General features: G+C 40.7%; 1 protein-coding gene across 1 annotated transcript in view; it reads left to right on the forward strand.

Annotated features, from left to right (window-relative positions):
• LOC123484084 (regulating synaptic membrane exocytosis protein 2-like) overlaps positions 1–5,427 on the forward strand; it is a gene marked incomplete at its 3' end in the record, with an annotated part of 105,919 nt that extends 100,492 nt beyond the window's left edge. Inside the window, exon 11 of the mRNA XM_045214033.1 lies at positions 5,331–5,427. Within this exon, the coding sequence (XP_045069968.1) occupies positions 5,331–5,427 (97 nt within the window). The remainder of the gene's footprint in view (positions 1–5,330) is intronic.
• Positions 5,428–15,089: the final 9,662 nt, after the last annotated feature.

Below are 15,089 nucleotides of genomic sequence, written 5' to 3' on the forward strand. Positions count from 1 at the left end.
CCACCAGCACCACACCTAACCATGTGTACACCAGCACCACACCTAACCATGTCTCTACCATTACCACACCTAACCATGTCTCCACCAGCACCACACCTAACCATGTCTCCACCAGCAGCACACCTAACCATGTCTCCACCAGCACCACACCTAACCATGTCTCCACCAGCAGCACACCTAACCATGTGTACACCAGCACCACACTTAGCCATGTCTCCACCAGCACCTCACCTAACCATGTCTCCACCAGCACCACACCTAACCATGTCTCCACCAGCAGCACACCTAACCATGTCTCCACTAGCACCACACCTAACCATGTCTCCACCAGCACCACACCTAACCATGTCACCATCAGCACCACACCTTACCATCTCTCCACCAGCACCACACATAACCATGTGTACACCAGCACCACACCTAACCATGTCTCTACCAGCACCACACCTAACCATGTCTCCATCAGCACCTCACCTAACCATGTCTCCACCAGCAGAACACCTAACCATGTGTACACCAGCACCACACCTAACCATGTCTCCACCAGCAGCACACCTAACCATGTCTCCACCAGCACCACACCTAACCATCTCTCCACCAACACCACACCTAACCATGTCTCCACCAACACCACACCATGTCTCCACCAACACCACACCTAACCATCTTTCCTCCAGCCCCACACACCTAACCATCTCTCCACCAGCACCACACCTATCCATCTCTCCACCAGCACCACACACCTAACCATCTCTCCACCAGCACCACACACCTAACCAGCTCTCCACCAGCACCACACCTACCCATGTCTCTTCCAGCGCCACACACCTAACCATGTCTCTTCTAGCACCACACATCGTACTGACCCGAATTGACCCGTCCAGAGCGACTTACAGTTAGTGAGTGCATACATATTTTTTTTTAGTTTTCATACCCCCCGTGGGAATCGAACCCACAATCATGGCGTTGCAAACGCCATGCTCTACCAACTGAGCTACATCAGTTCCCTCCCCTACCCTGGGCCAATTGTGCGCCGCCCCATGGGTCTCCCGGTCGCGGCCGGCTACGACAGAGCCAGCACTGTGATGCAGTGCCTTAGACCACTGCGCCACTCGGGAGGCACCGAGTACTGACCCGAATTGACCCGTATTGACCCGTACTGACCCGTACTGACCCGTACTGACCCATACTGAACCGTACTGACCAGTATTGACCTGTACTGATTCATACAGTCCCGTATTGACCGGTATTGACTTGTAATGATGCATACTGACCCTTACTGACCAATACTAACACGTACTGACCTGTACTGACCCGTATTGACCCGTACTGACTAACATTGACCCGTATTGACTAATACTGTCCCGAATTGACCCGTACTGACCCATACTGAACAGTACTTACCCTAACTGACCCGTATTGACCTTTACTGTTTCATAATGACCCGTACTGACTAATTCTGACCCGTAATGACCAGTATTGACCCATACTGACCCGTACTGACCCGAATTGACCCGTACTGACAAGTATTGACACGTACTGACCCTAACTGACTAATACTGACCCGTACTGACCAGTATTGACCCGTAATGATTCATACTGACCCGTATTGACCAGTATTGACCCGTAATGACCCGTATTGACCTGTACTGATTCATACTGACCCGTATTGACCGGTATTGACCAATACAGACCATTTCTGACCAATACTGACCCATACTGACCCGTACTGACCCTTGTTTACCCGTACTTACCCATACTGACCCTTATTGACCCGTTCTGACCCGTAGTGACCCATACTGACTCGTTCTGACCCGTATTGACCGGTATTTACCCGTACTTACCCATACTGATTCGTACAGAGCCGTGTTGACCTGTAGTGACCCATACTGACCCGTATTATACTGTACTGACGCATACTGTCCCGTGTTGACCCGTATTGACGTGTAATGAAGCATACTGTATCGTACTGAACCGTACTGATCCATATTGACCTGTACGGATTCATACTGACCCGTACTGACTAATACTGACCCGTACTGACCAGTATTGACCGGTACTGACCCGAATTGACCCGTATTGATCAGTATTGGCACGTACTGAGCCGTACTGACCAGAATTGACCCGTATTGACCCGTACTGACTCATACTGAACCGTACTGACCCGTATTGACCCGTATTGACCTCTACTGATTCATACTGACCCGTATTGACCGGTATTGACTCATACTGAGCCGTACTGTCCAGTATTGACCCGTAATGACCCGTACTGGCCGTTATTGACCAATACTCACCTATACTGACCCATACTGACCTGTAATGACCTCTACTGATTCATACTGACCCGTATTGACCAATACTGACCAATACTGACCCGTACTGACCCGTATTGACCAGTGCTGATTCATACTGACCCGTATTGACCAATATTGACTCAAATTGACCCTTACTGACCAATACTGACCCGTACTGACCTGTACTGACCCGTATTGACCCGTACTGACTAATATTGACACGTACTGACCAGTATTGACCCGTACTGACCCGTACTGACCATTATTGACCCGTACTGACCTGTGCTGACCAGTACTGAACCGTATTGACCTGTGCTGACTCATACTGACCCGTATTGACCGATATTGACTCATACTGACCCTTACTGACCATTACTGACCTGTACTGACGTGTACTGACACCTATTGACCCGATCTGAACCGAATTGACCCGTATTGACCCCTTCTGACCCGTACTGAACCAAACTGAATCCTACTGACCTGTACTGAACTGTATTGAACTGTACTGATTCATACTGACCTGTATTGACCGATATTGACTCATACTGAGCCTTACTGACCAAAACTGACCCGTACTGACTCATACTGAACCGTACTGACCAGTATTGACCCGCATTGACCTCTACTGATTCATACTGAACCGTATTGACCTCTACTGATTCATACTGACCCGTATTGACCCGTATTGACCTCTACTGATTCATACTGACCAGTATTGTCCCGTATTGACCTCTACTGATTCATACTGACCCGTATTGACCGGTATTGACTCATACTGAACCATACTGACCAGTATTGACTCATATTGACCCTTACTGACCAATACTGACCAATACTGACCCGTACTGACCCGTATTGACCCCTACTGACTCATACTGAACGGTACTGACCCGTACTGACCCATACTGACCCATACTCAACCGAACTGACCCGATTTGACCCCTACTGACTAATACTGACCCGTACTGACCAGTATTGACCCGTACTGACCCGTACTGACCCATATTGACCCGTACTGAATCAAACTGACCCATATTGAGGGCAGAAGGTAGACTAGCAGTTAAGAGCGATGGGCCAGTAACCGAAAGGTCACTTGTTCAAATCACCGAGCCAACTAGGTGAAAAATCTGTCGATGTCCACTTGAGCAAGGCACTTAAACCTCACTGCTCCTGTAATTTGCTCTTGTTAAGAACGTCTGCTGAATTACTAAAACATTTAATGAAAAAAATATGTTTGACTATTTCGTACTTACCCGTATTAACCCGTACTGACTCATACTAACCCATATTGACCCGTACTTGTATTAACAAGCGAAACTTTGTGATGAGAGAGACACATTTCCTCTTGCTTTGTGTGGGCCATGTAGTCAGTGTCAGTGAGGTGTGTCCCTGTGACCCAATTAGAGATTAGTTTCCCCTACTGACCCGTATTTACCTGTACTGACCCGTACTGATTCGTACTGACCCGTGCTGAACCGTGCTGAACCGTACTGACCCGTACTGACCCGTAATGACCTCTACTGAATCATACTGACACGTATTGACCTGTATTGACTCATACTGATTCGTACTGACCCGTGCTGTCCACATCACCAACAAACTATCATGGTCCAAACACACCAAGACAGTCATGAAGAGGGCACGACAATGCCTATTCCCCCTCAGGAGACTGAAAAGGTTTGGCAAGGGTCCTCAGATCATCAAAAAGTTATACAGATGCACCATCGAGAGCATCCTGACTGGTTGCATCCCAGCCTGGTATGGCAACTGCTCGGCCTCCGACCACAAGGCGCTACAGAGGGTAGTGCGTACGGCTCAGTACATCACTGGGGCCAAGCTTCCTGCCATCCAGTACCTCTATACCAGGCGGTGTCAGAGGAAGGCCCTAAAAATGTTCAAAGACTCCAGTCATCCAAGTCATGGACTGTTCTCTCTGCTACCGCACGGCAAGCGGTACCGGAGCGCCAAGTCTAGTCAAAAGGCTTCTTAACAGCTTCTACTGTCAAGCCATAAGACTGCTGAACAGCTAATCAAATGGCTACCCGGACTATTTGCATTGACCCCTCCACCTTTTTTTTACACTGCTGCTACTCACTGTTTATTATCTATTATCAATGCATAGTCACTTTAACTCTACCTACATGTAAATATTACCTCAATTACCTTGACTAACCTGTACCCCCGCACCTTGACTCGGTACCGGTACCCCCTGTATATAGCCTCGTTATTGTTATTTTATTGTTGCTCTTTTATTTTTTACTTTAGTTTATTTAGTAAATATTTTTGTTAACTCTTATTTTTTTTAAGGGCTTGTAAGTAAGTATTTCATGGTAAGTTCTACACCTGTTGTATTCGGCCATGTGAAAAATACAATTTGATTTTATTTAATTTTGTATTGACCCGTATTGACCTGTTCTGACGCATACTGACCCGTATTGACTGGTTTTGACTCATACTGACCCATACTGAAATAAATTGACCTGTACTGACTCGTACTGGTCCGTATTGACCGGTATTGAGTCATACTGACCAGTACTAACTTAAACTGATCCGAATTGACCAGTATTTACCCGTACTGACCCATATTAAACCGTACTGACCCATAGTGATCCGTACTGATTAGTACTGACCCGTATTGACCGTTCTGACCCGTACTGACTCGTACTGACCCCCATTGAACCGTGCTGACCTGTATTGACTCGTACTGACCTTTACTGACCCGTACTGACCCGTACTGACCCGTATTGACCCGTACTGACCAGTATTGACCAGTATTGACCCGTACTGACCCGTACTGACCAGTATTGACCCGTACTGACCCGTACTGACCCGTACTGACCCGTATTGACCCGTATTGACCAGTATTGACCCGTACTGACCCGTACTGACCCGTACTGACCCGTACTGACCTGTGGTGGATTAGTGAAAAAGGATAACAGAATTCTGTCACGACAAGGCGGCTCTAGACATTCCTCTCACCCTTTCTTCACTTCCTCTTTCTATCTTTCTCTTTTCTTCTTTTGCTCTTCTTCCCAGTGTCCCAGAGAATGATTCACAGTGAGTTCTCTGATTTCGACTGCGAGGACGGGATCGGTGTCATAGCAGGTAACCAAACCACATCAATTCAAAACAGGTTTAATGGAGTTCCAATGCTAGCTATAATCATGTACTCTATATCTACTGTATATCTATATCAAATTACAATATCCCTCTATCGTCATTATTATTTTATAGGAGAGGAGTATTATCAGAATTAAAGCACATACATACTGTCTCCACATTACAATAACAGAACAGCCTCCTAGAATTCCGTTTATCAATAATAGAGGTCTCTTTACTTCTACATCAGTCCTGGGTTCCTAGATTATTCCAAATATCCCAACTACTTTCACATACATTCGCCAATGAAAATATAAATAATTTAACACTTCAAGGTACACATGGAAATACAGTGACAGTCTTGAACACAGCCGGGAAGCTCTATGTCCACTCCCCTGACTCTCACGTCACTCCTGTCTCTCCGTGCCCACTCTGTCTCTACGGTCCACTCCCTGTCTCTCCGATCCACTCCCTGTCTTTCCAGCTCACTTTGCCTTTCATGCCCACTTCCTTTGTCTTCTACCGCCTATTCCTGTTCTTCTACGTTTACTTTGTTTTCATGTCTACTTTGTTTCACGCTCTACTTTGTCTTTCATTGCCCACTTCTGTCTTCTTCTATTGCCTCCACTTTGTCTTCTGTGTCACTTGCCTTCTATCGCCCACTTCCTGTGTCTTCCATTGCCCACTCCCTTTGCTCCTCTAATGTCTACTTTGTTTTCACGCCTACTTTGTTCTATTGCCTACTTTGTTCTTTCTATTGCCTACTTTGTCTTTCGCCTACTTTGTTCTTTCACGTCTACTTTGTCTTCTACGTCTACTTTGTCTTCATTGGGCTCTTTCTGTTTCTCTGCACGCCTACTTGTCTTCATTGCCCACTTCCTTGTCTTCCACGCCCACTCTCTGTCTTCCACGCCCACTTCCTTTGTCTTCCACGCCTACTTGTCTTCACGGCCCACTTCCTTGTCTTCAGCCCACTTCCTGTCTTCATCGCTCACTCGGTCTTCCACGTCCACTCATGTTCCTCTATCGTCACTTTTGCTCTCCACGCCTCCACTTCCTTTGTCTTCTAATGCTCCACTTTGTTCCTCTACGCCTACCTTTGTCTTCACGTACTTGTCTTCACGCCTAATCTGTTTTCTACTGCCCACTTTGCTCCTCTACTGGGCCCACTTTGTCTTTATCAGCCCACTTTGTCTTCACGCTCAATCCCCGTCTTCTCCAGTCCACTCCCCTGTTCTCTACGCTCACTCCCTTGTCTTCTACTGCCCACTTTGTCTTCACTGCCTACTTTGCCTTCATTGCCTCCACTTTGTCTTCCACACCACTTCCTGTCTTCCACGCCTACTCCTTTGCCTTCTCCATCGCCCACTTCCTGTCTTCCACGCCCACTCCTGTTCTCTATTGCCCACTTTGTTCCTTCACGCCCATCTTTGTCTTCGATTATCACTTCTTTGTTCTCTTCATGGTTTCTTACTTCTTTGTTTTCGATGTTTACTTTGTTTCTTTTCACGTTTACTTCTTGTTTTCATGCCTACTTTTATTTTACCTTTCCTTATTCCTTCTCGATTCTTCTATCTCTTTTTTCTTTATTTTTTCTTTCTTTCCTTTGCTATCTCCTTTTACTTATTCTCTCTCTTTACTTATCCTTTCCTTATCTCCTTCTCTATTCTCTTATCTTTGACTTCTTTCTTCTACTTCACTTCTTTTCCTATCTCCTTCTCCTCATTCATCTTCTCTCGCCCACTTCTTCTACTCCTCTCCACTTCCACTCTACTTCTCTAACTCTATCTCCTTTCCCTACTTCTGCTTATTCCTTATCTCTTACCTTCCTTCATTTTCTTCATTTACTTTCCTTTACCTTCCACTTTCTTTCGCTTCTTTCTTATCTCACTTTCTACTTTTCTTTTGCCTTTATTCCCTACTTCCACTTTCTTTTCGGCTTTTATTCTCACTTTCCACTTTCTTTTATCTCACTTCTACTTCCTTTTCGCTTTCTTATCTCTACCTCCACTCTTCTTCTCGCTCTTCTTATCTCTACTCCTCTCTCCACTTTCTCTTCTTGCTTATCTCTACTTCACTTCTTCGCTTATCTCTACCTCTCCACTTTCTCTTCGCCTTCTTATCCTCTCACTCCTCCACTCCACTTTCCTTTATTCACTCTTCTCCCTAATCCACTACTCTCTTCTTCCTTCCATCTTTCGCTTGATTTCTTTTACCTCTTTACCTTTCCACTTCCTTTTCGCCTTTTATCTTCAATTTACTCTTTTGTTATCTCACTCCTTCACTTCTTTTCGCTTATCTCTTTCTAATTTCCACTTTCTTTCGCTTTCTTATCTCACTTTCCACTCCCTCGCTTTTATCTCTACCTCTCTCCACTCTACTTTCCCATTTCACTCTTCTTTCTCTGTCTACTACTCTCTTCTCACTTTTCGCTTTTATCTTCACTTACCTTCCATTTTTTTCTTCGCTTTTATTCCTTTACCTTCTATACTTTCTTTCGCTTTATCTCACTTTCTGTTTTCGCTTTATCTCATCTTTCCTTTCGCTTTACCTCTCTTTACCTCACTCCTCCACTTTTTCTATTTTTATCTCACTCTCACTTTCACTTTCTTTTCGCTTCTTCTTTTATCTCTATCTCTACTTCGCTTTCTATCTCACTTCTACTCCCTTCTTTTCTCGCTTTATCTTTGCTTTTCTATCATTTTATTTCATTTTCTTTGTTCATTACTTCTTTCTACTTTCTTTCTCTTCATTTCTTTTTTCTTTTCTACTTTTCGCTTTTTGAGTTTTACCTCCACTTTCTTTCGCTTCGATTCCTTTAATTTCACTCACTTCTTCTACTTTCTTCTTCTTTATCTGATTACTTTCTTTCCTCATTCTAATTTCTCTCTCTACTTCCTCCACTCTTTTTACTTCTTCTACTTTTTTTCGATTTTCTCCACTCTCCACTTTCTCCACTATTTTCTCTTATCTCTCTACATGTCACTTTCCTCTACTTTCCTTTCCCTTTCAGCCTTCTATACTCTCTTTCACTTTTCACTTCTTCCTCCACTTCTCCTTTCCGTCTCTTCTCATACTTTTTCACTTTCTTCTACCTTCTTTCCTCACTTGTTACCTTTTCTCATATCTTTCTTTGACATCTACTTTCTTGGCTACTTTCTCATATTCTCAAGTCTACTTTCTTCTTGGCCTTCCTTCATAAAGCCTTCACTCGCCGCTTCCACTTTTCCTCTAGACTTTCCTTCTACTTCCACTTTCTTCTTTACTTTCTTATATACTTTTCTATCCCTTCTCTTCTCTCGACCCTTCTGACTCCTTCTTCTCTCATTCTACTTCCCCTGCCACTGCCTTCACTTCTTTCTCTTGTTCTCTTCTTAACTTCTTGTATTTTCTTCTATTCTCTCTACTTCTTTTCTTCCTCTACTCCTTTCCTATATACTTTTTTCTTTCCTTCATCTTTCTCACCACTTTTCCTTCTGATCTTCTTCACTTACTTTTCTTAAGTAGCCTTCTTCTACTTCTTTCTCTACGTCCTTCTTCTTTTCCTCCACTTCCTCTCTCTTCTCCCTTCCTCATTTCTTCTAACCTCTATTTCGTTAATTTTTCTTTCCATCTCTTTTTCACTTACTTTTTCTCTCTTCTATTTTCCATTTCATCTTTTTTTCACTTTCTTTTTTCTCTCTAATTCCTTATTCTCTCTCTCTCCACTTTCTCTCTTCTTATCTCTCTTTTATCTTTCAATTTCTTTTCCTCTTCCACTTTCTCTTCATTTATTTTCTTTCTCATTTTACTTTCTTTACTTCCTGTCTCCACTTTCTTCTCTCTTATCTCTTTTCTCTTCCTTCAGTTCTCTTTTTCTACCATTCTTCTCTTTCTCACTCTACTTTCTCTAATTGTTTCCTTTATTTCTCCTTATCTCTTTCAATGTCTTACTTTCTCTCTACCTTCTCTTGCTTCTTTATCTCTCTTCTCTCTGCCTTTCTTTTCTTCTCTACTTCTTTGTTCTACTTTCTCCACTTGCTTTTCTTCTTCCTCGCATTCTCTCTCTTACATTTACCTTTTTCTCTTTACTACTTCCTCTTTTTCTTCTACATTTTTTCTTCTTATTCTCTTCCACTTCTTCTTCTCTCTCTACTTTCTTTTTTAGATTTTTGTTTCTACCGACTTACTACTTTTCCCTTTATCTACTTTTTTCACTCTACTTACTTATTCTTCTCTGTCATTCTTTCATCTACACTTTCTATCTAATTTTCCTTCTACTTCCTTTCTCTTCTCTACTTCCTCTCACTCTCTATCTTTTTATTTTCATTTTTTTCCTTCCACTTTCTCTTTCCATTTCTTCACTTACTGGCTTCCACTTCCTATCTCTTTTTTTCTTCCTTCAGCGTCTTCTTTTGTTTTTTTCTTTCTATCTATATCTTTCTTCTCCACTTCATTTTCCTCTACTATTTTTTCTATATTCATCTCTAATGTCTACTTTCTTTCTCTACCTTCTGTTTCTCATTCTCTTCTCTCTGCCTTTCTTCTTTCTCTTTATGATTTCCTTTGTTCTAATTTCCTTTCTCTCTCTCTACTTGCTTTCTTTCTCTCTTTATCTCTTTCGACATCCACTTTCCTTTTCACTTCACTTCTCCCTTTCTTATCTTCCTTTCCTTCCCCACTCTCTCTCTCTCTCCACTTCTTTTTTCACTTTTTTGCTCCTCACTCCTCCACTACTACTTATTCCCTTCACCCTTTCTCTTTTCTATCCTTTCCCTATCTAATCCTTCCATTTACCACTTTCCCATCTATTCTTTTTCATTCATACTTATCCATTCTCTTTCTCTTACTCTTTCTTCAGGCCTCTTATCTCTACTTCCTTTTCTGCTCTTACTTTTCTTTCACTTATTATCTTCTACTTTTTCTATTTACTTCTTTCTCTCTTCATTTACTTTTCATTTACTTTTCATTTATTCTCTTTCATTTCTTCTTTCACTTTCTATTCCTCTACTCTCTTCTTCTTCTCTCTACTTTCTCTCCGATCTCTTCTGTCTCTTTCTTCTCTACTTTCTTTTCTTCCTCTACTCTACTTTATTCTCTTCTAATCTCTCTCTTCCTTTCCATCCCTTTCTATCGACCCTTTTCTACTTCCTTTCTCCTCATTCTCTCTTTCTTTTTCACTCTTTCTCTTTCTTTTCTTTGTCTCTTTATTCCTTTCCATCGGCTTTCTAGCTTACTGCTTCTTTGACTCCACTCCCTCTTCTCTCTTCCTTGTCTCTCTTCCCTAATCCCTTTATTCTTCTATCTCTACTCTTTCCTCTACTTTCCCTAGTACACTTTTTCTCCTCTACCTCTTCTTCTAACTTTTCTTCCTTTCCGTCCTCCTCCACTCACTCTATTTCCTACACCTATCCTTCACACTCCACTTCCCCCCCTCCACTCCCACTCTCTTCCTCGCAATTTTTCTTTCACTTCCTTTCCATTGTTCTTTTTCCTTCCACTTTTCTTCCTTTTCTATTTTCTTTCAACTTACTTCCTTTCTTTTCGCTTTCGAATTCTTTCTTATCTCACTGGCTTTCCTTCTTCTATTCTCTCTTCTTCTATTTTCATCTTTTTTCTTCTACTTTTCTTTGCTTTCTATCTTCTTTTCTCTGTCTTTCTTTTCCTTTACTTTCTTCTTTCGTTTCCTCTTATTCCCCTTCCTTTCCGTTTCCTTTCTTTCTCTATCTCTTCTTTATATCCATCTTTCTACTACTTTCTTTCTCTTTATCCCTTCTCTCTTTTCAAGTCATTCTCTCTCTCTCCTATTCCTCTTCTCTCTATGTTTTCTATCTCTGCTTCACTTTTCTCGTACTTCTCTTTCTACTCTCTGTACTTCTTTCTCCTATATCTCCACTCTTTTCCTCACTTTCACTTTCTAATCTCTTTCTCCACTCCCTTCTCCTTTTCCATGTTTTCTCTTCTTTCACTTCTTCACTTTTCACTTCTCCACTCCCCTTCTCCTATCCTTTCTCTCCACTTTCTTCTCATCCACTCCCTCTCTTTTCTCCATTCTCTCTCACTCCACTTTCTCTCCACTTACTACTTATTTACCTACTGGCTCTTTATCTCCTTCCAAATCCCCCCCTCTATCTCTTCTCTATTTAATCCTCTTTTTCCCCTACTACCACTTTCTCCTCTATCCATTCTTCTCTCATCCACACCTCTATCCACCTTCTCCCCTCCACTTCTATCTTCTCCACTTTCACTTCTTATTCCCTTTCTGTTTCTTCTTTCTGTCTACTTTCTCCACTTCATTATCTCTCTACTTCTTTTCTCCACTACTCCTCCTCCACTTCACTCCTCTCTCTACTTATTTCTCTTTCTTTCTCCCTCCACTTCTTCCACTTTCTATCTCTCTTCTACTCTTCTCTCTCTACTTCCCTTTCCTCCACTCTCTTCATCTTCACTTGCCTTCTTTTCCTCCATCACTCGATTCTCTTCTAATTCTCTTCTTCTCTTCTATCTCTTCCTATCTAATTTCTTTCTCTTTCTACTTTCTCTATTCTCTTTCCTTCCAATTCCCTTTCTCTTTATCTCGCGATTCCTCTGATCGAATCTCTTTTCTCACTACTGCTTTCTTCACGTACTTTTCTTCTCTTCCTTGCTCCTTCTTCTCAACTTCCTATTTTCTTCTTATCTCTTACTTCCTTCTTTCTTCCTCTCTCCATTTCTTTCCTAGTATAATTTTTTTCTCTCTCTTCCACTTCCTTTCTTGTCTCTTTTCTTTCCTTCCTCCCTTGTCTGATCTACTTCTATTTCTACACTTATCTCTTTTCACTCTACCTTTCTCTCTCCACTCCACTCCTTCCCCATAATCCTTCTCCACTCTCTTTTCCTCACTTCTCTTCATTCTTCTTCAACTTTCCACTTTCTTCGCTTCTGAACTTTCCTTTCCTTTCCTTTATCTCTTACTCTACTTCTTTTCTTCTATTCTTTCTGATTTAATTTTTTTTTCTCTACTTTCTTCTTCTTTCTTTTCTACTTCTTTATCTCTTCCGTTTTTCTTTTCCTTTACTTTCTTTTGTTTTATTCCTTTCTGCCTTCTTTTGATCTTTTTCTATATCTACTTCTTTCTAGGCCATTTTCTTTTCTTTGTCTCTCTTTTGAAGTCTTATTCTTTCTTTTATTCTCTTTCTCCTCTATGCCTTTCTTCTACTCGCTGCTTCCACTCCTTCCTTTGCACTTTTCCTTCTACTTTCCACTTTCTTCTTCTGTACTTGTTCTTCTAGCCTCTCTCTTATACTTTCTGTCTTCTCTCTACTTCTCTTCTTTTCCTTCATAGTTTTCTACTTTCCACTTCACTTCACTTCTTCCTCCTATCCTTTTTCATCTCTTCAAATTTTTCTTTATCCACTTTCTTTTCTCCTATTCTTCTTTTCTCACTTCACTTTCTTTCTCCATCAATGCACTTTATTTTCACCTCTGCTCTATTCTCTACTTTCACTTTCTTTCTTATTCCTTTTCTTTATCAATTTTACCATTGCTTTCTCAGCCATTTCTTTTATTTACCTTTTATCACTTCTCTCTACTTTATTCTTTCACTTTTTCACTTTCTTAGTCTCTTTTGCCTTCCACTTTCTCTTACTTTGTTTTCTTCTTTTTACTTTTCTTACCTTATTCTTTCTATTCTTTCTCACTTCTCTTCTGACTTATCTTCTACTTACTTTCTCTACTTGTTTTTCTTCACTTACTTTTATTCTTCTAATTCATTTCTTTTCTTTCATTCTTTCTCATTTTGACTTTTCATTTTCTTTACTTCTTTCTTCATTTCTTTTCTTTGTTTTCTTATTTTTTCATCTTCTTCTTTATTCCTTTCTTATTTATTTTTTTCATTACTGTTTTTTCTGCTTTCATTTTTTTATTTCTTTTCTCAGTATACTTTTCTTCTCTCTCTACTCTTTCTAATCTCTCACTCCTTCCTTCTCTCTCCTGAGACTTTCTCTCCTTCTTACTTCCTCTTCTTTTCACTTTATCCTTTTCTTGCACTTCACTTTCTCTAATTTCTGACTTTTCTAGTGAATTTTGATTTAAATTTCTTCTCTTCTATTGTCTCTTTCTTCTCTACTTTCTTTCTTTCTATCATTTTTACCTTCATCTTCTTTTCTTCTCATCCACTGACTTCTTTTCTCATCTGATAATTGTATTCTCTGATTTAACTTTTCATTTCTTACTGTTTTTCTTTCTATCATTCCATTTCTTCTTATCTCTTCTTCTCCACTTTTCTTCTTCCTCTTCACTTTTATTCTTCTCTACTTTTTCTTTAATTGTCGTGTTTATCTGGGTGTTTGTGTGTTTGTTTGTTTGTTTAATGTGGTCGCGTTGTTGTTGGTGCTTATTGGTGGGGTTTGCTTGTGTGGTTTGTTTGTTTATGTGTAAGGGGGTTCTGCATTCTTTTTAAGGTTGTTTGCTTTCATCGCCTGCCTTCTCTCTAGCCTAGACTATAGACATAATGGTAGGGATTTCATAGCTCGTTTGTCTGTTTAGGAATAGACAGGTTTTAACTACACTTCCACTTGACAGCACAGACTGGATGAGCTGCTCGCCAGTGCTTCTGCTAGGCAAGGATCTAACTCACCAACTTGGTTTGATGTTCAGGACTACTGAGCAATAACAGTGTTTCACTAATATATCTAACTCATGACCTAATCTAATTAATAGTATTGTGTTGATGGTTGAGGTTGACTTATTGCAGCAGGGGACTGTTTTACAGTTTGTTGATGACTGGGACAGTTTCAAGACTATAGCTGCTTGATAGTAAAAATCACATATTTGTGTAGTTCTGCAGAACAAGCATATATAACAGGGAGTTTACATGAATTCAGCACGTGGTTTTACAATTATACAGATGATTAGTAGTGGCAATAATGCACAACTAGTGAGATATGATTGTGGTTTATATAATCATGATATAACTTAGGTTCAATTGTAAACGGTGGTTTGCATAACGTAAATGTTGCACAACGATAGAAATGTAGTATAACCATAAGGCATACGGTGGGAAGTGCAGGCACTATATATGACGGTGGTTTGTATACTGCACATAATTTAGGCATGCAATAAGGGAAGCCAAGAATATATACTGTGAAGTTTAATAATTTAATGGCACTGGAAGGTTTGCATAATTATATAATGGGCAGCTATATAACTATATATCATAGTTTGCAGCAATTATAGCCAATTATATATACTATGGGTTACATAACTGGCATAACGAGGTATACTTATGGGTTTTGCACAATGAAACAATTATAGGTAATTATATAGTTTGCAGACGGCACGATATATATTATAGTCACATAATCTATAGCAACTAGGAAGTTTAGCATGAACAAAAGGATACTGGTGGGCTTTAAGGCATAATGACACACTGAAGTTACACAACTATATACAATATATGATTAGGGAAGGTATAATTATATATGATTTAGGTTACAGCAGCACTATATTAAATTATATATACTGTGTAGTTTACATAATTGCATAACTATGGCATAATATAGTTGGCATCATACATACTATAATGGTACACTAGCATAATTATGGCATGTAGTCACATACTATAATAATTATGGTAATAATGAGAAAGGGTTAAGATTATAATATAGGGATAGTTGCATAATGGCATCAGACATTGGAATGGCACTATATACGAGAGACACAGAGCTGGAAGAGAAT

This window comes from Coregonus clupeaformis, unplaced genomic scaffold (assembly GCF_020615455.1).
Source record: "Coregonus clupeaformis isolate EN_2021a unplaced genomic scaffold, ASM2061545v1 scaf0187, whole genome shotgun sequence".
Taxonomy (NCBI): domain Eukaryota; kingdom Metazoa; phylum Chordata; class Actinopteri; order Salmoniformes; family Salmonidae; genus Coregonus; species Coregonus clupeaformis.